This window comes from Serinus canaria, chromosome 1 (genome assembly GCF_022539315.1).
Source record: "Serinus canaria isolate serCan28SL12 chromosome 1, serCan2020, whole genome shotgun sequence".
Taxonomy (NCBI): Eukaryota; Metazoa; Chordata; class Aves; order Passeriformes; family Fringillidae; genus Serinus; species Serinus canaria.
The window spans coordinates 14,854,234-14,877,258 of NC_066313.1; the positions used below are offsets into that span (position 1 = coordinate 14,854,234).

At 40.7% G+C, this 23,025-nt stretch overlaps 1 protein-coding gene across 3 annotated transcripts in view; it reads left to right on the top strand.

Annotated features, from left to right (window-relative positions):
• Positions 1-18,343, top strand: part of UVRAG (UV radiation resistance associated) — a 93,088-nt gene extending 74,745 nt beyond the window's left edge. For all 3 annotated transcript variants that reach the window (XM_009098896.4, XM_050974182.1, XM_050974186.1), the window contains exons 14-15: positions 6,231-6,322; positions 16,370-18,343. In XM_009098896.4, the coding sequence (XP_009097144.1) occupies positions 6,231-6,322; positions 16,370-17,072 (795 nt within the window). In that variant the 3' untranslated portion in view covers positions 17,073-18,343. The remainder of the gene's footprint in view (positions 1-6,230; positions 6,323-16,369) is intronic.
• Positions 18,344-23,025: the final 4,682 nt, after the last annotated feature.

A 23,025-nucleotide genomic window follows, 5' to 3' on the forward strand; every position in this document is an offset into this window, starting at 1 on the left:
GAGAGGGACTGGAATGACGGGGAGAATGGCTTCCCACTGCCAGAGGGCAGGTTTAGATGGGATACTGGGCAGAAATTCTTCCCTGTGAGGGTGATGAGGCCCTGGCACAGATTGCCCACAGAAGCTGTGGCTGCCCCATCCCTGGAAGCATTCAAGGTCAGATTGGATGGGGCTCAGAGCAACCTGGTCTAGTTGAAGGAATCTAGGTCCATGGTGGCGGGGTTAGGACTGGATGAGCTTAAAAGTCCTTTCCAACCCAAACCATTCTAGGATTTTGTGATAACAGGAAATTATGTTATTGATATCAGCATCTCCCTTGTAAATGTGGGACACATCAGGTTAGTTCAGACTAAGCACGCTTTTAGAATTACTGATTGTAATTATTCTTCAATGGTATAGCATAAAATGCAGTTATGTCCTCTTATTGCTTTGGTTGCTGTTTGTGTGCCTTATTTGCAATTGCTATATCAAAATTGTGGGAGTCTTTTAAGATGGTTTTAGTGAAGGCTTTAGGCACACTAGGTTGTCTTGAGGAACTTGAAAAGAGTATGCTGAATGGATTAATGAAGGACACGTGTCTTCAAGGATGTGGATGTAACTTGCTTTCTTGTTAGTTTCATACTCTTGAATGAGTTGCAAAGTAAACATCTGCTTTTCAGGTGTAACTCTGGGACATGGACACAGGCATATAAAGATAAATCATAATGTCTCTTAAAATAGCTGTTCTATTTGAGCACTTCCTCTTGCTTGGATGAGGGCTGTCACTACTGTAGCAGTCCTCTATTTGCTACTTCTGGAAGCAAAATTGAGAACTTCAAGACTTGTTATAATCACATTGGTTATTTTTCTCTTTTCAGCTCCTACTTCCCTAAGAATTTTTAAAAAGTTTAAAAAACCCTTTTATTATGTTTACTTCCAAACTGTAATTGATGCTTACTGATAGTCTTTTTAAGTCTGAAAAATGAAAGTGATTTCAGATGCTTAGTCTGGAGGTACATTATCTAAAGAGCTATTGATACCACAACATGTTTCAGTAATGTTGTAGCTTAAGGGTTTTTCAGTAAACCCACATAGGCATTCAGAGCTAGAACAACTAGCCAGATTCAATAAAACAAAGGCAAGCAAAAAATGTTATAATTGCTCCCCAAAGATATAAACACACACAACTGTTTATATAGCAGCAGGCCTTATTTCACTGATCCCCCATAGTTGTTTATATAGCAACAGGCATTATAACAACACTTCTCATTTTCTTTATTGCAGTGCTTAGTAATCTGAATCTCTGCCAATGTTCTGTTCTACTCTGACAAAGTCACCCAGGATCTTGTAAAACAATTAACTATGTAATTTTATTAAAACTTCTAAAACTTCATATTTCTCTTTGACATTCTTAATATTTCAGTGTTTGACATTCTCTGAAAACCTTGTACAAATGCTTGGCTTTTGACCAGCTCTGCAAATTTGATTGAAACAATAGTTTTGCTTCTATTTTTCTCTGTAGGTTTTCACATTTGTGGAGCAGATGTTTTTTTGAAATTCTTGATGCTATCAAGAGGAACTCCTCATATAGTTGAAAATAATTCAAAATTGTTTTTGACTGCCTTACTATTGCAAGATCTTTGCATAGTGTCATCGTGGGTTGAGTCCACCTATTGTGTAGGTACAGGTTCTGCTACAGCATCAAGAACAAGTTTCCTGCTGTGGGGACTAAGGGAAGTCCAAAATACAGCAGATTTTGGCATAGACTTGAATATTATGCACACTATGTACTAAAGTGGCTGCTATTTTGAGCTTTAATAACATATTCTGGCTGTTAGACTGCTTCCACATGGCTTAGAACAAGATGAATATGGCTGGGGAAACAATGTGAGAAATGATGAACAGATGAGGTTAGAATTGGAGTCATTCTGCACTCCCCCCTAAAAAAAAGATAATTGAGCCCAGGTACTCTGTGGTTTCTGGCTGGAAGTACATGTATATGCTTGTATACCATTAGTTATTAAATACTGCTGCAAGAATTAGGATAGGAAGTGGACAGTTGTTTTTTGCACATGAATGCAGGATATCATTGTTTTTTTTTAAGAGCAGGCATAGAGTGGCAAACCTCCTAATTTTGATCTTGGGTGCAACCTGCAATTACCCAGGAATAAAAAGAAAACTAAAAGGTTTCTTTTAAAGCCAACTTGATTGAAAAACTTCAGTAGTCCTAGTACTTCTTACAGCCTTTATAGGAAAGGAACTGAACTTTTGCAGGTTTGTATTTTAGTTAGTTAACAAATGATGTATCTCAACTAGTAGACTTGATGAATGAACATTTTGCTGTGGAATTGTTACCTTTAGGAAGGCAGTAAGCTTTTCTGTTGTCTAACATGATTTTAGGTCATGATTTTTAAGTCTTACAGTCCAGTTGATGAAATGAATCCTTGGAAGCTGTTTGGTTGGCAGTGGAGTAGAGATGTTCAGATTGGAGCTGTTCACTGCTGGTTCACTCACTTACCTTCCAGTGTAAGTTCAGACCATTGCAGAGAAGGAAATACAGGTAGAAACTGGAGCAGCTGAATATTATTTTTTCTCATCTTAGAGTGTAAAATAATTATGCCTATTTTGTTACAATTTAACTTCTGTTTGTCATGCATCACCTACAGCTAATGCTGTGGTTTTGTTGGTATTAGTCTTTTAAGGAAATTTAGTCTTTAAACACTTTCTTAGAAATTAGAATAATACAGATTTTTAGAATAAATCTACCTTTTGCTCTGAGAACCACTGTTTTAAATGCAGCTTATTTTAACATTTATGGTTTTCTGTGATGTTGGAATATATAGGTATAATAGAAAATACCCACTGGTATGATTAGCTGTTTTTTTGTCGAGAAGTTGGCCTTAAAGTAAATGTATTATCCTATTTCTTGAGATTTCTCTGTACACATAATTCTTTAAATTCTTCTGCCTTGAACTGTTCATAAAATATGAGGCATCTTGTGGAGTAAGTGTTGTTAGTAACAAACATGAGAGCAGCACTTGGGAGAACAAAGCTATGCATAGGAGCTAAATGTTGTAGAAATCAGAATTAATATTTTATCACTGGAACATCATTAATGATTTACTGAAAGGAAATGGAGAATAATGTGGAGAATACATGGTCTTCTCTATGAACACAAATCTGGGACACCTCTTCACTCCAATTAAAACAGGCACATTTTCTTTGGATGGCTGGGTCTGTAATATCCTGAAGAAACTATCTTATCTTTAAAATCTTAAATAAAATGCTGGTTTTGAAAATTATTGCATTGGAAACTTAGTGTAGAGATGGGTGACTTTTAATAGTGACAATTGAAATTTGAACAGTTTCTTAGGAGAATCAAGACAGCACATGGTTACCTCTGACTGCTCTTGTTTTCCTGCCCTCTTAATTCTTATGACCAAAGCAGCTTCTCCCTACATTTTTCTCTTTTTAAACTTGATTTTGATTTTAAGAAGTACTTGTGTGAATCCTACTGTAACAAGTCGCAGGGAATCATAAAATGGTTTGGACTGGAACAGACCTTGAAGATGATCTAATTCCACCCTCCTGCTATGGGCAGGGAAACCCCCTCTAGGTCAGGTTGCTCGAAGCCTTATCCAACCTGGCCTTGGGGCCCCATCCTTCCAAACCTGAGGCAGCCCCAGTTTCTCTGGGCAACCTATGCCAGGGCCTCGCCACCCTCACAGCCAAGAATTTCTTCCCAGTATTCCATCTAACTCTGTCCTCTGTTAGTTTGAAGTCATTCCCCCTTGTCCTGCCATTTCAGGCCCTTGTCCAAAGTCTCTCTCCAACTCTTGGAGCCCCTTTAGGCACTGGGAGGGACTCTGAGGTCTCCCTAATGCCTTCTCTACTCCAGGCTGAACACCCCTAGCTCTCCCAGCCTGTCTTCAGAGCAGAGGTGCTCCAGCAACCCTTGGTGGATCTCCATGGCCTCCTCTGGATTCAGTCCTTCTGACTGTTGTTCAGTGCCTTACTATTTATTGGATGAGGTGGATTAACTAGCCCTACATGTGGGGTATTGGATGTTAAAAAAATTGAACTTAAGGGAAGGTGTATGAGAAATGTTTTATGGATTGTCAGAGGTTAAGGAGAGGAGGAAGAGGAATTCTGATCTTTTAAGTAAAAAAAGTTGTTTTTAAGCTCCCTTCAGCTCCTTGTTCGCATTTGTTTGGTGTTGTATCTGTAGTGGCCTGCATCATGCAGCAAAGCAGAGATTTTCTTTGTCAGGATATGTGAGACTACTACAGAATTATGCAAAGCAGGAGTTAACTTTTGCTGCATTAATGGAGTGATAATTTTGAATTCAGACTAAAACTCTATTCATCAGCTGATTTTTGAATGTTTTTTTCTGTTTCTGGAAGGCAGATAAGTTTTTCAGTGATTTCTGATTTTGTAAATACATCAGCAGCAGCTTGTGTTGATGCAGACATAAAGCAGTATTGCTTTGCTTTTAATCAATTAAAAAGCTAAATAGTATGCAGTTTATGAAGTTAAATAATAACTTTTTCTAGGGGTTTCATGGAACTTCCTAACATTACTTAATATGCATCTCTACTATATGAAATATGAAAATGTCTTTTAATAGAAGCAATGGTTTTGCTCGTGTTTAGATACTGGGGTCTCCCATGAATTCTTCTGATCTTGGCTGTTGGAGAGATCCCTTAATCCACCTTATTTTCATGCTCTGAAACCTTAAAATGTAAGAATGACTATAAAAAGGGGTATTCCATGAACTTTTCATTGTTGGAGGAGAAACAAATGTAAAGTTTTTGAGTTGGTGTGTTTTTTCTTCTTTATTTCTTTTACTCCAGGCTAATTCTCCAGTTAACGAATTCCACTATAATCCCATCAGGAGAATGTGGTGATGGCTTTGTAATTTATATTGTATGGTTGTCTTAATCCAGGTTCTGTCATTGTAGCAGAAAATATGAATCCAAGCCCACCATATGATTTGGCTTTCTCCATATGGAAATAATAAACTGTAATAAATGGCCAGCTGTTGTACAATGCGGTACTGAGGGTGATTTTCTTCCAAAGTAATTATTCTTTCTGAAACTCAGACAAGCACAAAAATGATTCCTAATTTCAGGAGTCTTTTTCTCTGAAAACCTGATTGTTTGGGAGAAGTCAAAAATTTTTGAAACTTAAGATACTTTCCTGCATCTTGCTGTCAGGAATTGTGGAAATGGGTGTGTGATTCTAAACAAAAGAAATTTAACTTTGAGTGGGACTGTTCCATGTTTCGGCAAGTAGCTCTATCAGCGCTGAATTTCTGCAGTTACTGCGTATGCCATGTTGGAGTCCTGCAGAGACTTCTAAAATGTGTTAATGTATGTTGAGAACTGCTTATTAAGTTGCTAGTGCATCATTCCAGTAGCCTTAGAGATATGGGAATGTAGGGTGTTGGGGTCTTCTTTCATATTTTAACCTCACAAGGGATACATTTCTCTGCAAAATTTCCCTGAAATGTTGAGATTCAAACTTCAAAGACAGACTTTTTCCCTTCCATGTGCTGTTTTCTTCAGAGGTACAAGTCACCTTTTTAATTTAGTGACTTGTTAAACACGGAGTTCATAATTCTCACCGGTGACAGTTATGTCATGAGTCAATATTCAGTTAAAGTATGTCAGTGTTTAAAGCCTTTCCCTTCACTAAGTAGCATCTGATTTGAGTGCTGGATTTAATTATGATACTGATAACAGGCATTTAAATGCTGATATAAACTGTGTAAGGATCACAAATATTGATCAGTTGTGTGACAATATGTATTTTTACTCATTGATGTTACTATAATGATTCCATTACTGATTCCAGTATAAACTGATACACTCAGACTGACAAGTACACACAAATAAATATTTGGAATTCACGAACACAGAACATTGTGATGGAATTTGGTGTCTTCCCATAATGGCTGTGTTTTTTATTAAGCTGTGAACCTGCTCTCCTGTTGAAGATAGTAAATGGGGAAAGTGTAAGGAGGTTAAAGAGTCAGGTTGACTGAATATTTGGCACTGTTCTTGTGTGGGTTTCCTAATACAAATAGTAAATAGACCATTTTCTTAAGGGGAATAAATATCTTGGAACTGCTGGATAATCATGCTAAACTATCTAAAAACCTAGTGACTTAACTGACTATAATATTGTATTCTTTGGGATTTGGAAAGCTGTGCTAATTTTAGGATTTTTTTTTTTTTCTGGTTTTGTAGCTTAGATACCAGCATGGGCTGAGTACTCCAGATCTAAGGCAAACTCTTCCTAACCTGAAAAACTTCATGGAGCTTGGACTGATGGTTAGGTGGTAAGTATTTATTTTAATTTATGAGAAAAAGGTGGGTGCTACAAAAAAAATGAAGGTAAGGATTCCTCTCAGACAGGTAGCTCCTCTTCACAAGGTGAGAATGCTTGGTGAGATTATGACCTTCCCAAAATACAGACTGTCCACAACATTCTACTGCTTTCTTACGCTCTTACAAGTTCTTCCATATGGCCCACAACTCATCTCAGAGCTTGATGTAGCAAGGGAATCCTGTCTGAAAAAGCAATGCTTTTCACTAGAGGGAGGTGAATTAATTGTTGTCCTAAGACTTAATGTTTGGTAGCAGGTCCACCTTCTATATCAAACTGGTTAAGCAGAACAAGTCATAGTCTGGCTAGTTCCTGGCTGTGTAATTCAAGTGAGCTGCGTAGGAATCCGAATGATAAGCAACACAACCTCTCTGTAGTGTTAATAATTGCTGCTAGTGTTATAATTGCTGCTAATGAAAATAGCTGTTGCATGTTCACTGTTGTTGCTAAATGAGAAGCTACGTTAATAAATAACTGAAGGTTATAGTATCTTCCATGGAAATCCCATGTGCTTCTGTTCTGATTCACTCTGAAGGATTCAGACTCATCTTCTTCCACTGTCTGCAGAAAATCAAATCAGACAGGTTTCTATGTTTTATGCTAAAGTTAGTTTAGGTTTATCTTGCAGCAGTTGTTTGAGCTGGAGGTTTAACCAGTTCTCCTTAAACGGAGGTGAATTTTACTAAATGTGAAGAACAGTTTACTACCCAGTGGACTTCAACAAGTGATGGTTTGTATTCACATGGTTTTAATTTATGCTCCCTGAATTGCGTGCACTCATGCAGTCTCTTGCTTAAAGCAGTTATTTTGTCCTGCATTCTCATCTAATCATAGACTCATAGAATGGTTTGTTTTTTCCTGCCTTCTTAACTCTCTTGAGCAAAGCAGTTTCTTCTCCCTACATTCTCCTCTTTATAAAATTGATTTTGATGTTGAAAAGTACTTGTGTGAATCCTACTGTAACAGGTCACAGGGAATCATAGAATGGTTTGGGCTCATTCAGTTCCCATGCCTTGCCATAGGCAAGGACAATTCCCAGTAGATCAAGTTGCTCCAAGCCCCATCCAACCTGGCCTTGAACATATCCAGGGATGGGGCAGCTCCAGCTTCTCTGGGCAACCTGTGCCAGGGCCTCACCACCTTCACAGTGAAGAATTTTTTCCCAATACTCCATGTAACCTTTCCCTCTGGCAGTGGAAAGCCATTCCCTCTTGTCCAAAGTCCCTCTCCAGCTCACTTGGAGCCTCTTCAGGCACTGGCAGAGGCTTTAAGGTATCTGGAGCCTTCTCTTCTTCCAGGCTTAACACCCCCACCTCCAGGTCCAGGTTGCTGTTTGGAGTCTTGGCTAGGGAAAACAAATATAGGAGTAGGAAAAGTTTCCTCTTTCAGCAGTACTGTAAAAAGTGTTGCCTGATGGAAATTCAGCTCAGCCAACAGAGGAAGTAAATAGGTCCTGAGAAAAGGAAGCTTAGCCCCTTGTGCAGTTTTATTCTGTAAGTAATTTCAGGAACAGCTGAAAAGATTCTCCCTGCTTTTGTTTTTTTTCTCTAGCAAGATGCATAAAGAAAAGCGTTCTTCATTGGGAAAATATCACAGTGAGTTTTTGCGTGGTATCCATCACAGTAGTGTAAAAATCCTCAGATGATGTGTGGTCCCCTCAGAAAATTGGAAAATGAAGGGCCAGACTGTGATATCTGTAGCACTTCTCTCTGCTCATCAGTAGAGTGGGAGGGGTGCAGGTCATGGGAGTCTACTACAGTCTTGAATAAGCAGGAGTGGGTTGACACTGGAACATATGAAATAGGAATAATTTTCAGTGTGGATACCTGTTCTTCCCTTCTGGCATGTGTTGTCTCTGAGTAACTGATCTGGAAACTTAGTTAGGCTTCACAGCAATCCTGTTGTTGTTTTCTATAGGTGATGCACAATCATTAACAAAAGAAAGCACTTTTTTCTTTTTTTTTTGGCTGGATAATATTTCCATGTAGGAATATTAAACATAATTCTTCTGGAGTATCCCATTCCCTTCTCCCCATGGATGTTTATGCCTCATTTCCTTCTCATGTCCAGAAGTTGTATGAATAGTTGTTAATCTTTAACTTTTTTTTTTAACTGATTATTCCAATCAATGCTTCTTAGTGCTTCCTAATAATATAAATGGAAATGAGGCTTTACAGGGAGTCTGTCTTGAGGGGAAAACTGGCTAGACTTTTGTAATTGGGCAGAATACAGATGTCCACTGTCCTGTGGATAATACCTGATTATGAACATTGAAACAAGCAGATAATCCACTAGCTGTTAAAATGAATATTTGAAGGAATTTTTTGTTTTCAGGTTACTGTGAGTCATCTGATGCCCTCTGACACAAACTGTAGTCAGTAAAATATTTCCAGGTTATTCTTTGTTTGCAGGAAAAGAGCAGGGAGACAAGAGGTTTTCTTATCCACATACTCACTTGCACTGCCTGCTTTGTTTGGTTCTCTTGCTGGTCTTCAGTTTCCTTTCTGAGCAATATAGCTGGGTTTTTCTGAATTTAAGTTCTGTCACCACCATAATCATTACCATTTTAGATTAAAAGCAAATCCAAAAAATTCCTCCATGGCTTTTGTGGAAGAGCTCACTTATTTCATACATCCATTAGAACAAATTTGGCTGTAAAGTCTCTGCTTCAATCTTCTATGAGTTCCCTTGTTTTGACTGGAGCTCTGGGCTAGCCTTTGGCCCTTTGGAAGGTCTGCAGAGTCCAGTGTTTGTCCATCAAGGTTTAGTGGCTGATTCCCTGAGCGTGGTGAGATTAGTGTTGTTTTGGTTTCTCAGGCATTACACTTAAATGATTAATAAGTGTTTTCACATCCCAGCTTGTGTGATTTATTGCAGCAAGCTTGCAGGTCTGTAAGCTCTGCTTCCATCTTCATACCTCTCCTGGTACCAATATTCTGCTGTGTTTACTTTTGTCCCCTGAATCTTTTCTGTTTTCTTTTGAGAATACTTCTCTTTGTTTCTAGTTTTTTAGTCCTGGAGTTTCACTGGCTTCCAGAAAAGTAGCTCAGTTTTTTAGGTTATCTTTTGTGGATGCAAAAGGTCCTATGCTGATTTTTGTCTTAAATCCTTTTTCTTGTGAGCAGGCTGTTTATTCCAGCATTTGAGACCAAATCATAGAAAGATTTGGATTGGAAGGGACCTTCCACTCCCCTCACCATGGGCAGGACATCTTCCATTAGACCAGGTTGCTCCAAGCCCTGTCCAACCAGGCCTTGAACACTTCCAGGGACGGGACAGCCACAGCTTCTGTGGGCAACCTGTGTCAGAGCCTCACCATCCTCACAGCCAAGAATTTCTTCCTAATCTCTAATCCAAATCTCCCCTCTTTTAGTTTAAAACCATTCCCCCTTGTCCTGTCCCTCTCTACCTCTTTAAAAAGTCGCTCTCCCTGTTTTTCATAAGTCCCCTTCAAATCCCCCCTTTCATGTAGCCTGACCATTTTTAACATTTTTAATTAAAATAGTTTTATTTCTTTTTCCATGTTCAGATTTATCTTTCCCAAATTTAGGCTCTTTAGAATATGGTTGCATTAAATCAAGAGACTCTGATTCATTTTCTCTCCTATTCTTCGGCTTTTTTCTTTTTTTTCCACTTTGTAACTTACAAGGGACAGTATTTGTGCTTAACAGAAAGTAAAGAATATGCTGCAAACCTGAGCAGTCCAGCAAGAAGATTTTTTTCTTAGTGAATAGGCAGTAGACTTATATTATGCTGGCAAATACACGATACTACTTCTGAACGGCTTGTCTGTAGGCAGGCAGATGCCCTTTTGAGCTGCATTTAAAGGCTTTCCTCAAGAATACTTGAGTGCCAAGCCTTAAATTGTGTTTTGAGGCTATGTCTTGGTTAATATACTGCTAGAATCAAGAGGAGCCCAAAACTTTTTAGTTATGAAAACTCTGGTGGCTTGATTTATGAAGACTTCATTTTATAAAAATGTGTTGCTGAATTTCTTAGCTGCCAAAAGATGCAGTTTCATCTTAACTTCATATTGGCAGCCTTCCTATTGCGATTGTACATTATTTTACCAGTAATCTCTAAGAAGGTGAGAAACTATTACTGCTTTTTAGCTCAGTTGACATGATATTGGCTCTGAACTGTTCATGGAGCTTCAAGCATTTCAGATAGCTATAAACCAACTAAAACACCTTCATTTTGTATTCTTACCATGAGGTCATAGTTTACAACACAAAAAGATCAAGTGGTGTTTAGGTTTTTGTGGTTTTTTTAAAGCATTCTCATAGCAAAGAGCTGTAGCTGTAGATTTTGGCTTTTGGCCAGGCAATCAAAATTTAGTATTTTGTCCAGCTGTGATCCAGTAATGTTCCTCTCAGGAAACATTTTGTGTGGAGGAAAAGATACATATTTGAGCCTGTAAATTGTATTTTGTCCCTCATAATGCTTTACAGTTTCTCTGAGCCACTTGCAGCCAGATTGAATAATCACAGGTGAATCTGACCAAAGAATGTTTTATCAAACTACAACCAGAATGTGTTCACTAAGAAAATAATTTCAGAAATGTTTGTGTCTTACTTCAGTCACTTTATCTCATCTGTTTACAGTGGGGAGTTTGTCTTCCACTTTAAGGCTAAGAATGTTCAGACTGACTATTTGTTAACTAGCAAAAATTAATATTTTGGGAGAAAATAGCTACTTTGTCATTTTGCTGTCAGAAAAACTTAGAGCTGAAGTCAGACTGTTAGGATTGGCTTTTGAGATTTGGATACAATTGAAACATTGAAATTGGTGACCTGAGGCTTCTATTTTTTAATTTTTATTTTTAATTTAGAAATCCTGCATTCTGACAGGAACTGTACATACCCATATGCACAGCCAGTTCTAGTGTCATCCAGCCTGATGACTAAAAGTCATCAGGCCCTAATGACAGTTAATCAAATCAGTTTTTAATCTCCACAAGTCACAGGCCATTCTTTTTGGACAGATGTCCACACCTGTCTGGTGTCTCAGGAGACCAAGCAAGGGATTGTTGCTGGAAGCTGAATCAGCCCAACCTCAGTAATTCAGCTCAAGTCTGTGCCTTAGAGTAAAAGGCTGTGCTACTGCAAGCCAAACCCTTCTCACTGGGGACAATGCCTCACAGTCTCTAAAGTGTGTGAGTAACTGGATGATAGTTTTCTAACATTACTCTCTTTTTTATATACTTTAATATATTTTTATTAATTTCATGAGTAGTGATCTGTATATTCAGGTATCACTTGTCCTGGGCAATTAGTTCACATAAAAATGGGATGATGTGTTCTTTGACCCAGTGAAGTGTCTTGAATGTCTGTCTTTGTGAATATTGCACATCTTGGAATTTGGGTAAATTTCTAGAACTTGTTTTTTAACTATAAGATAAACAGAATCTCATCAAATTAGTAACACAGAGTATTCATTTATTTTTCTGAATGAAGGCAGAAAGCACTAAAATGAGGGAAGGGAGGGCAAAACAGACTATCCCTAATAAATCTTCAGTGCAAATTGCCCGAGTACAGTTCAGAAATCTCCTGCTGCAGATACTTGTGTTTGTCATATTACATCATTCTGAAAATAAGTGGTTGATGGTGTAGGGGTTGGTTGAAAGACAAACCTCTAAAGGCTTTGTGGAGTTTGTATTCAAAAGGTCTGAAACAGCTGTTGAAATCTAAGAAGAAAGTTGATGTTTTTGCTGCTGCTTTCATGTGTGGCTGCCTCAGTTTGGAAGACAGGTATCTGTTAGGGAAGGCAGGAGCCTCCCTTGGAATGGAGAATGTAAACACCCTCCCTCTGAATTATTATAATTTTGAAATTAAGGGGACTCTCAGGCAAAGATATGAGGATAGGAATAACAGTTCTTTACTAGTGTTACAGATGAGTAATATAATAGTTGACTCTCACAATTAAGGGACAGATATTATGTAGATGTTAAAGTGTATAGTGATGCTATTGTAATATGTCCTCCCCATAGTCCTCTTTCCCCTCCCCCTTGTTTACAGCCTCCATAGTCAGGGCATTTAGAGAAGGCTGGCTTATTACCAAGAGGGGCAGTGTAACAACACCTGACTGCTAATCAAGATATAAGAAGGTAATCTCCACCAATGGACGGCAGAGAAGGGGTTGGTTGACTGACAAAACTTTGGGAAGGGCTAAGGATATAAAAGGCAGAGTGTCCATTCTGTAGAGGAGCACAAGGCTGATAGTTGTGGGGGCTCCCAACGCTGTAATTTTTCCTTATTTAGTCCTTTTGTTGTGGGTTTGTTAAAGGTTTAATAAACCTTTAAAATTTTAAAAGTGAGCACTCATTTCTCACACTAGCATGTATATAATAAGGCAAACAAACAACAGTAACTGGCATTAACAACGAATAGAACCAGGGACCCAGTAGCAGCCTTCTCAGCCTCAGACACTTTCCCCTTTGGTACAGTTACCATCACAGCCGGCAGGAATGAGCAAAAAATCCTGGGCTGGTGGGTGAGATGTATCAGAAGTTTTGTGGCAGTAGCTGGAACTGCAGGTCGTCCCTGCAGGGCAGAAGGATGCTGGCTACCGCATGAAGAGAAGAACCCAGAGCAGTACCAAAGAAACAGTGGGGGCAGAGCAGTGCTGGCCCGGCTCTGAGCAGGGCAGCGAGAGGCAAAGTTCAGGATTCCCGGGACACAGGAGCAGATGGTGTTGGGTCCCTCAGGGCTGAGCTCCAGCCGGTGAATTCTCCCTGCAGTAAGCGACAGCTTGGCCATCCTCCTCCTATGCCAAAGAGAAAGAGAGAGAGAGTGCAGCTGCCCCCAACCCCATTTTTTACCTATCCCCCCCCCCACCAAAAAAAAACCAACAAAAAAGTATAGCCAGATGCTCTATTCCTTTCCCAACATCAGCCACCTTCTTTTGTCTTTATGTACCCATAAGTATCCATAAGTACCCAGTAGTTAGTTTCCTAGCAATTTACAGGAAAAAAATTCTATAAGTAAGAGAAAAAAAGAAAGAAACCCAACCCCCAACAGTGGCCCTTACCTCTCTACTTCACTGTCTGCAACAGTGTATTCTGAAAAGCAGCTTCTCCTTAAGGTTTTTTGAGGGTTTTGTGGAAAAGACCGAAGCTCTACAGATGCATTTAGGGGTAGCCTGGGAGGAGGTAATACAGGAGAGGAAATTCAACAGGAATAGTACTACTCACTACCCTCCCATGGGGACACTCATTCTTCACAGAGGGACTTGTTGCAATCTACTTTATTCTATTTATAAAGAGGACCAAAACAAGAAAAGCAATGCGGAAAAGGATCTGCACTAGGGACTACTTGTAACTGCTGTTTCAAGATGTGGTAGTTTCGGTTTGAAAACCAGGCGGAAACACCAATTAAGTGTAGTGGTTTTGGTTCACCAATCTGAGCTTCCCAGCCAACACACCAATTAATGGAGTGGGTGCAAATACCAGTTCTTCTCCTCCCCCCACACCTTCTTTTCTTTCCCACTAACAATTTAAAGAGACAAAACCTGGGACTTTCAGTGAGTTTGCCACCTCTTTTTCAGTTCTCTTAGGGAGAGGAGTCTCTCTTACCATGCCATGGAGACTTCTCCACAAGAAACAGTTCTCTTTGGCTTCAATGTCACACTGAATCAGCCACCCGGGAAAGGAAAATCTGTTTGCAGTGTGAAACATGTCCCTCCCATGCCTTGCAGTTTTCCCACAGCTGCTTTCATGGGCCATGTCAGCTTATGGGGTACTATTTTAAGGATGAGCTGTTTAGCATAAAAGCAAAAGTTCTCTTCAGCCATCTCTAGGAAACAGAGGTTTTCTTCTTCTATTCCTGGGGCAAGGTTTCTCATCTATCTCATTTCTTTCTGTTCAACCTACTTCAACATCTGCTTATTTCAACACGGGTGCTTCTGCTCACAGCTGTGGCTAGAATGCTTCATCCCCCCAATGCATTCCATGAGTTACAGGGAAAAAATTAAAGTCTGATGTATCAATTATGTCTTAACCATAGCCTTAAAAGAGAATTTCAGCCCAAGACTAAGGGATCTCCTCAATCTCCTCCCATCTAGGATTTGACTTCTTCACTGACCTCAGTGTCCCATGTTATTTTCTCTACCTGTCTTCATCCTTTCCTTTTTCCTGACTCAGGAGAGAATTGGTGTTCATAGGTTCATTTGTTCTCAAGCTTTATCAATGGAAACAGTTTTGTATAGAGTTCTGCAGCGCTGGAAGGTTGATCTCATCCAGGCTCTGCATCAGGGAAATCACTCGCCGTGCCTCTCTGTTGGTCACATGGTCTTCACCGACACGGTGCGAGTCGTGCTGGCTGCCAGCACCACTCTGTGACTTCTCTTCCTGTGGGGCACAAAAAAAAAGAAAAAAAGAAAAGCTGCTACTGCTGCTTCTGTCCTTCTGTCTGCTGCACGGCTGGCTAAAAGCAGCCAAGCAAACAAAGTTCATTGCAAGCCATGCTGAGATAGCTGAGATGGCACTGCCCCAGCCATGCCGATTTCAGCCAAGCAGTCCCAGCCACGTGGCTGCTCCCGGCCTCAGGGTCCCCTCCAGCACCAGCCGTGGGCCATTCCCGGTGCCGGTCCCAGCCTCATGGTTGGTCCAGCATTGGGATGGGCCTTGAGGGCATGGCCCAGCAGTGCTGCCAGAAAAAAGGACCAGTGGGGTTTCCAGGACATGGCTTGGTCCTGCTGGGAAGGGGCCCCAGCCACCCCCCGGGATGCAGTCTGGCAGACTTCGTGGGAAGGGGCCTGCATTGCAGCAGTGCCTGACCTGGCCAGCTCCCAGTTACCTGTTCCAAGGCCGGAAGCAACAGAGCTTTTCACGGGCTTACCTGTCCTTAAATATGTTTTCACAGAGGCCTATTCAGCTCTTTTAAGTGGTTTAACTGGGTGTCAGTCTTCAAAACTAGCCAACGGATGGGGTGCGCCAGATCCCCACAGGGAACCACCCTCGCACCCCCGCACCCCTGTGGACTCCCTCTTGGCCTAAAAACCAAACAATCTGTTAACCACAATACAAGATTTTCCCGTGCCAGACAAAACTTATCAGGTCTTGAGCAGAAAGAGTTTCTTTTAAATGGAGTTCGTGAAGGAGTTTCATACTGACAGTGGCTGAATCTTAGAGTTGTATATTCAGTAGATCACGAATAGTTGGTTTTTTACTATTTTTTTTAATTTGGAAGGTAAATTAACCAGCTGCTTATGTTCATGTATAGCATGCTATTTATATACAGGGTGGTGATTATAGTTGGATAAATATTGAGCTGACAAAGGAAAGTTCTCATAACACACCTGAGATGACGTAAAGTGGATTTTCCAAATTATAGTGCTTGAGACAGTGAAAGGGCTTGTAGAACTGTATTACAGTAAAGTTAGACTTGTAAATTAGGCTTGATTGGTTCATGTTCCTTAAGAAATAGAGGTTAGTTAGCATTTGTCCAAAAAAATTTGGAATGACTGGCACAGAAAAGCAGAAGATCTGGCAAGAATAACCCTCTGCAAATAGTGAAGTTGTTGTGGTTTTTCTCCTTTGTGCAGCTGTCAGGGAAGTTTGCTGTTGGATTCTTTGCTCATAGAGGATTCAGATGTTATTACTGACTTTTGAAGAGTTTACGATGACCCAGAACAGGCCATAAATGCGTAAATATATGGTCAACAGTAATATTCCATAAGTACAGCTCGGTCCTATAAAATGGTGTTAACAGTGCGAATTAGCATAATGTGATGGTTTCTTGGGTGATTGGCTTGCCAAACCATAGAGCTGTGTAAGTGTTCCTACAAAACCTCACTGTTTTTTACCGCAGCCATCCTCTGGGCTGTCTTCTGGCTCATACTGCACTAAATGTGTTTGGGGATTTAGCACTTTGGGATAGAAGTTGTTGGTCAAATGGAGCCTGGAGTTGTGATAAAACAATTTCTTCAGCCTTTGATTAAACATCTATATTGCTCATGAGCATGCCTGATGGGTGTGATCTGTTCTTTCCTTCTTTTACAGTGATCGACACCATACATCCAGTGCAATTCCTGTTCCAAAGAGACAGAGCTCTAGCTTTGGCAGATTGGATATTGGGTTTTCCAGTGGGCTTCCTTCTCCAGATAAAGGACTCCGAAAACGAGCCAGCACAGGAAGCGAGAGACTACAGTACAAAACTCCTCCTCCTAGTTACAACTCTGCTTTAACGCAGCCTGTTGCTGTCACAGCCTGTGTTGGAGAGCTGGATAAAAAACCTGGACCCATATGTTCTTCCTTGGACACTTCTATGGACTCCTCCAAAAGAAATACCAAAAAAGGCCAGGACTTGTGCAGTAGCTTAAATGGAGAAAATGGAAGCCTAAACAATACCCAAGACAGGAAGGAGTCTTTCCTAGGACGTTCTAGTGCAATAAATGGGGCGTTTCTGCCTGGCGAGTGCTCTGGCACCATGAACAGCGAGCAGCCCTGTGAGTTTCAGCCCCCACTCAACCCCGTGCTTTGCTGCACTGTGGAGCAGGCAGAGGAGATCATGGGTATGGAAGCAACAGGGTTCAGCGCAGGAGATCAGCTGGAAGACTTTACCTCCATCCCAGTGGAACATGCTGTAGCGGTTGAGTGTGATGAACAAGTCCTAGGGGAGTTTGAGGAGTTCTCTCGAAGGATCTGTGCACTGAATGAGAACATGTCCAGCTTCCGCAGACCTCGTAAAAGTTCGGACAAGTGAGCTCGCACGGAGATTTGATAGCAGACATTGAGGTGAAATCAGTGGTCTGGAATAGAAATAAAATTGCACTTATTCTTTATATTAATTATGAAAATAAAAAAGCTTAAAGTTGTTCCTATGGTGTTAGACAAATGGACTTGAGCACAATAACACAGGATCATGGTGTATTCACAGCCCAGGTAACTTCATTCTGCTTTAAGTCCTTTTCTGTCTGGTATTTATAATCTGTTGAAGGTTTTGTGGGGTTTTTTTTCTAGGGCATTGGAATCCATTTATAAAGGCTTTTCTGAAAACAACTTCTAGTGCTGATCAGCCCCTTCTATGAATGTTTGTTATGTTCTTAATTATTATTTAGAGTTAAATTTATTTTAATCTTTTCAGAAGAAAAACCCTTTAATTTAATATATTTTTATGGTAAGATGTCTTCACATTCTCCCATGTACTCCTGTGTTTGCTTGAGCAATGTAGTCAGTATTAGAGAAATACCATGAATTTGCTACAATTGGACAACTTTATTTTGGCTGTGCTCTGTAGCCTTTGAAGTTCTAGTTTGCACTGAGGAGTCTTCACTTGGCGGTGTGAACTTGCCAGAGAATGAGCACCTGTGTGATTTTTTTTTTTCAGTTTCCTTGCACCTGCTTAATCAGAAATGACATTTGGAGGTTTTTCCACTCCTCTTTTCCTCCAAACTTGCTCTTCCTACCAGTGGAAACCTTGAGGAGTAAATCACCTCTAAGGTTCTGTGTAATAATCTCAGCCTGACCATTCCCCACTTAGGTTGGGCACAGATCTCATTAGTAGAGCTTAGTGAACCCAGTACCAACACGGCGTTCAGCTGCTACCCTCCCAGGCATGCAGTGGGGACAGTGTGCCCTGAGACACTTCAGACATCTTCCAAAAAATCCAGACTGGGAATGAAGCACTTTGGAATTGGGAGAATGTGTGGAATTGCTCCATCCTCTGTAAAAGGAGGCACTTAACAATATTCTTCTGAATTTTTATTTTTGTAACCATCTGTACTTTGAGGGAAGAAACTTCCAGTGGTTTGGTGGAGGTGCAGTTTGCTTTTGGGTTGGTTACCACTGCCACATGTGTTCAGCTGCACTAATGAGAAAGCAATTTGCAGCCTGCTTTGTGACTCCTGGTATGTATTTCAGTTTGGATTTCATTGCTCTTGCTTTCTATATTGTATACCCAAGAATCTGAGCTCAGTTGTGAGCTCTGAAATATAAAAGTATATAGCAGAATAAAAATGCTTCATCTTGTCTGTTTTTTTTTTCTCTCCCTGGTTTATGTTTTCTTTTGAACCCTCAACCTAGTTTTTTCCTAACTTCACTGTAAGGCTAGCTGAAATTAACTTTTTAAAAATATGGATATGTATAATCTCAGCTTTCTGTTGTCAAAACAAGATGTGTTTGTGAGAACCGGTATACATAATAGCACTGTTCTAGAATATGCATTTTTCCAGGTAACGCCTTAATGATTGTATTAAAACTATACTCACATTTCTTCAGTTAGCTTTTAATGGTTGTGCCCACAGTTGAGTGGTTGGATAGGGCCTCTCTGCAGCAGTTTGCTGGCTTTGGTCTGTCCCAGGATGATGTGCTAGGTGGGAGCACTTGGAGACCTTGATTTTGAGACACTGAACATGATTTCATGTTCAGTACAAAGTAGGACACATCCATGAGTATCTTCTCCCCCAAATTAGCTCCTCTGTTTAAACCTCATGAAAACTTCCCCAAAGGTAGTGCTGCAGAAGCTCAAAGCACTGCCATCATCTTTGGAAAGGAATAGGTAGGAAGCTCTTGCTGTCCTTTGGCCTAGAGAGGGAGAAATAAACACCTGAAAGAACATTACTTTGTATTGATGAGTATAAGATTTCTGTCCTGGGCCCTGTGCCATCTTCTGATACCAGTATAATTTTGGGTGAAATCCAGTAACATAGGTCAGTTTTGCACCATGTGGGATGGGATCTGGCATACTCAAGGCAGCACAGGCCTGTTTGTGCACACACTCGTGTTCCTGGATAACAGAAAAGCATTAGCTTGTGTGTGATGGTGACTTTTCAAAGTAACCCAAAGAGTAGTTGTGAAGTCACTGAGTTTTGTAGGTGAACATGGAACGTCTCAGCGCAGTTTAGCAACATGTGAAATTAGGTTTGTACAGCATCAGTGGGACTTCTTTTTCCATTAGTTGTTTATTTCTCAGGTTGCACAAACCAAATGAAGTCTAGTTCTCCTCCCCAATGTTGTGTTGCTGTTCCTGTTTAACCCTTGTCATTGGTAATGTGCTAAATGCTACGGTGGATTTTTGCATCTGTTGCACAAAGCTGCTCAGATGGGCTTTCTGTGGATTATCTTTAGTTAGCCTTAAATTATCCCTGTGTTTCTCTTCCGCTTCTACCACTTTCCATGTAGCAGGTAGTGTGGGGTGGGACAGCATCACAGGGCTGATGAAGAATTGACCAGCTCCTTGTGGCTGTGAGGAAGGGGGTTGTACAGACTGCAGCTGTGTCATAGCTTTCTCCTTTTGATTATTGTTTTTCACCCCCTGTAAATTACTTTGGAAATAGTGTAGTGGAAGAGAAACAAACAGGAGGTTTGAGGCTGAGATAATGGATCACAGTGTACATTTAATTTTCAAGAGCCTTTCAGTTCCTGCACAGCTGTGGCACTTAAAAGTGTGCAACAGTCTTCAAATTAAGAAAGCATTTCATTGCAATCTCAGTCTAATCCCTCATTAGAAATCCTTAAGATTTTTGAGCAGATTAGTTTTGGAATATCAGATCCCACTATATTTTTATAGCAAGCACAACAGCATTGGTTTATCCTTGCTTGACCAGATATTTAAAATAAGCGAGACCAGAATATCGCATAATACATGGCATTAAAACTATGTTGGCAATTGCAGGAAAGCTCATCTGTCTTTATAAAATAAAATTGATTTATATCTCTCAACTTGTGTGTCTTTTTCAATGGCTCCTATGTGTTTGTTTTCTTTATGAGCCTGGTTTAAGCCCCAGTGGCCTTCCCAGCCCCAAAATTCCTTGGTTTATTGTTCATCAAATCAATATTGCTTCCATTGTGAATGGTTGGGTAAGAGGATTTGCCTGAAGAACTGACTGCCTTGATGGCTCCAGCCTCAGAAGAGCTGGTACTGCAGTTCATTTTCATTCTTCTCCCCAAAAGATGGCATGCAGCTAGAAAAATAGCTCCAGCCTACATTGGGGCTGGGATTAAACTGGATTTGTAGACATTTATGGGTAGTGGAAGTACTGTGTTCCTTCATCAGGGAAGCACTGCTATTCATCCAGCACCTTCTGTGATTCCAGCTAATAATCAACATGTGTCTGCCCAAAATGCTGATGTTTGCCTTGAACAGGAGTCGGCTGTATGAGTCTTGGCAGGAGTCTGTTCACAACTCATGAATCTCTGGTGGGAAGCAGTGAAATATGAAGAGCTACAGGGACTCTCCAGGGATCATTAGGAGGTTTTTTGGGTTAGTTTTTTTTCTTCCTTCCCAGTCTGTCTATCAGCAGAGAGTAAAAACCCAGGGCATCATCTGTATAGTCCAGGAGCTGAAGATACAGGGAAGATGCAGGAGAAAAATTTTACTTCAAGCTATTTTACAATTTTGAACAGCATTACTGAAATATAGTTACCTGAAAGAAGGAGTGAAGAATAAGGAGTGGTAAGAATAAGATGGAAGTGCTGCTGGAAGAGTGGACTTAATCTAGGTAAACCTTGGGTTCTTCTGTGCCTTATTCTATCACCTTTCAGATGGCCAGAGAAGGTATGTCTGCTTGCTGTCTGGATTTTCACCTTTTTCAGGTGGAAGTGTTTCAGTGTGCTCTGTCTGCTCTGAAATGATGTGGCATACCTGGTATCTCTGGGCAGCCTTGAGCACTTCCAGTCTGCAGGCAAGCTGTTCTTAATGCCAGGTGAAAAAATATTTTCCAGGGGAAAAACATTCATGAATCAAATCTTTTAATAGCTCATTATTTTAATATAACTTTTTTTTTTTTTTGTATGGTAAATTGCAACATTGGTTTACAATTTTTCATTAAATAGTATGAAAGCTTTTTTGCCCTAAGTAACTGTAAGATGTCATGTCTGCTGCTGCTCAATTTAGTGTTGAATGTATTGCATTGACTGGCTCAACAAGTAATCTGCAGGACTCTTCAATCTTGCTTTACTAGGTTACTTTATTAGAATCATAGAATAGGCTTAGAAGGGATGTTCAACATTATCCAGTTCCACTTCCTGCTATAGGCAGGACACCTCCCACTAGACCTGGTTGCTTAGAGCCCCATCCATCCTGGTCTTGAACACTTCCAGGGATGGGGCAGCCCCAGCTTTCCTGGGCAGCCTGTGCCAGGGCCTCACCACCTTCCCAGGGAAGCATTTTTTCCCCAGTATTCCACCTAACAGTCTCTGACAGTGGAAAGCCATTCGCTCTGATACTGTCATTCCAGGCCCTTGTTCAAAGTTCCTCTCCCAACTCTTTTGGAGCCCCTTTAGGCACTGTCAGGGGCTCTAAGGTCTTCCTGGAGCCTTCTCCAGGCTGAAGAATACTATTTCTCTTGGGTTTTTTGCATGGCAGAGCTGCTCCAGCCCTTAGAGCATCTTTTGCTGACAGGGCTTGAACTGTGACCTGAGCCTGGACTTGCATGAGTCCATCTGGCCAGCTGCCTTACATAGTGTGTTTTCTTATGTCTCTGTTAAAAAGGAGTTTGCAAATCAGGTTGTATGGTCTCATCTCAGGTGTTAAGGGAAACCATGGATGAGAACCACCTGGCAACTCCTGAACTGCCATAGCATACGTACGTTTATATAAAACAGATGTACAAACACAGAACACTCTTACCTGCCTCAAAATTTCATGCAAAATGCATTTATTTTGAAATACAGCAATAAGTTAGCTCAGTCAGTTAAGCTGCATGAAAATCTGTAAACCTTTAAGATGCAGAGTTGGTACAGGTAGAAAACCTGCCAGCCCAGCCATTGTGCTTCTCCCAGGCAGGAGGGTGTGAGGTTGTGTCACCGACATAGTTTATGAAAAATCCTTTACTTAGGAATTTTCCTCTCCTGAGAGCTGAGAGGCCTCAGGAACAAACTGTAAACAATTCTTATCTGCTGCTGTGGAATGCGACGGGAAGGTCTGTGATTGGCCCGGTCGGACTGTTTCCAGTTAGGGGCCTATCACAAAACACCTGTCCAGTGTCTCGGGCTGAGAAGACTTTTCGTTTACACATTCTTTTCTATTCTTAGGATAGCCTTGGTAGTGAAATCTCTAGCTTTATTCTTTTAGTATAGTTTTTATATCTTATATATATCATATTATAATAAATCAAGCCTTCTGATGCATGGAGTCAACTGTCTCATCTCTTCCCTCATCCTGGGACCCCAGAAAACCATGTAACAAGGTTGTCCCTTGTGGACAGGGCAGGCAGTCCCTTGTGGACTCCTGCTCCTGGGGAGACATTTCTCTCTGTGCTTCATACAGAAGGTGGAAAAATGGTGATATCATTATGGATAGTTGGGTTACCTATCCCTACCCAAATCTGAATGCCTGCAGTATCTCTTGTTGACTATTCTGAGTCTTTTTGGACTTCTCCTTTCAGGAAGGCACTAGCTGTCCAGTCTGGCCAGTTGTCTAGCTGGCCAGTTGATTGCTGCCAATACTGCCAATGCTAGGTGCCTTTATTTTCGTCTGAGATCCATACACGCTACAAGCAAGGCGTTTTTTGGGAAGAAAATCTCCTTTTCCTTACAGGGTGTCTCCAAAGGAGGACGTGCACAGAATTCCTTGTCCTTCCTTGGTGGAGCTCTGCTGCAGAAAACCATCTGTCTCTTTTTTTCAGCCCTTGCTTTTCTGTTTTTTCTTTCAGGAGTCTGGTTTCTCCAGCACCAGCTGTGTTGTGTGCTCAGGCAGGACACCATCAGTTCCTGTG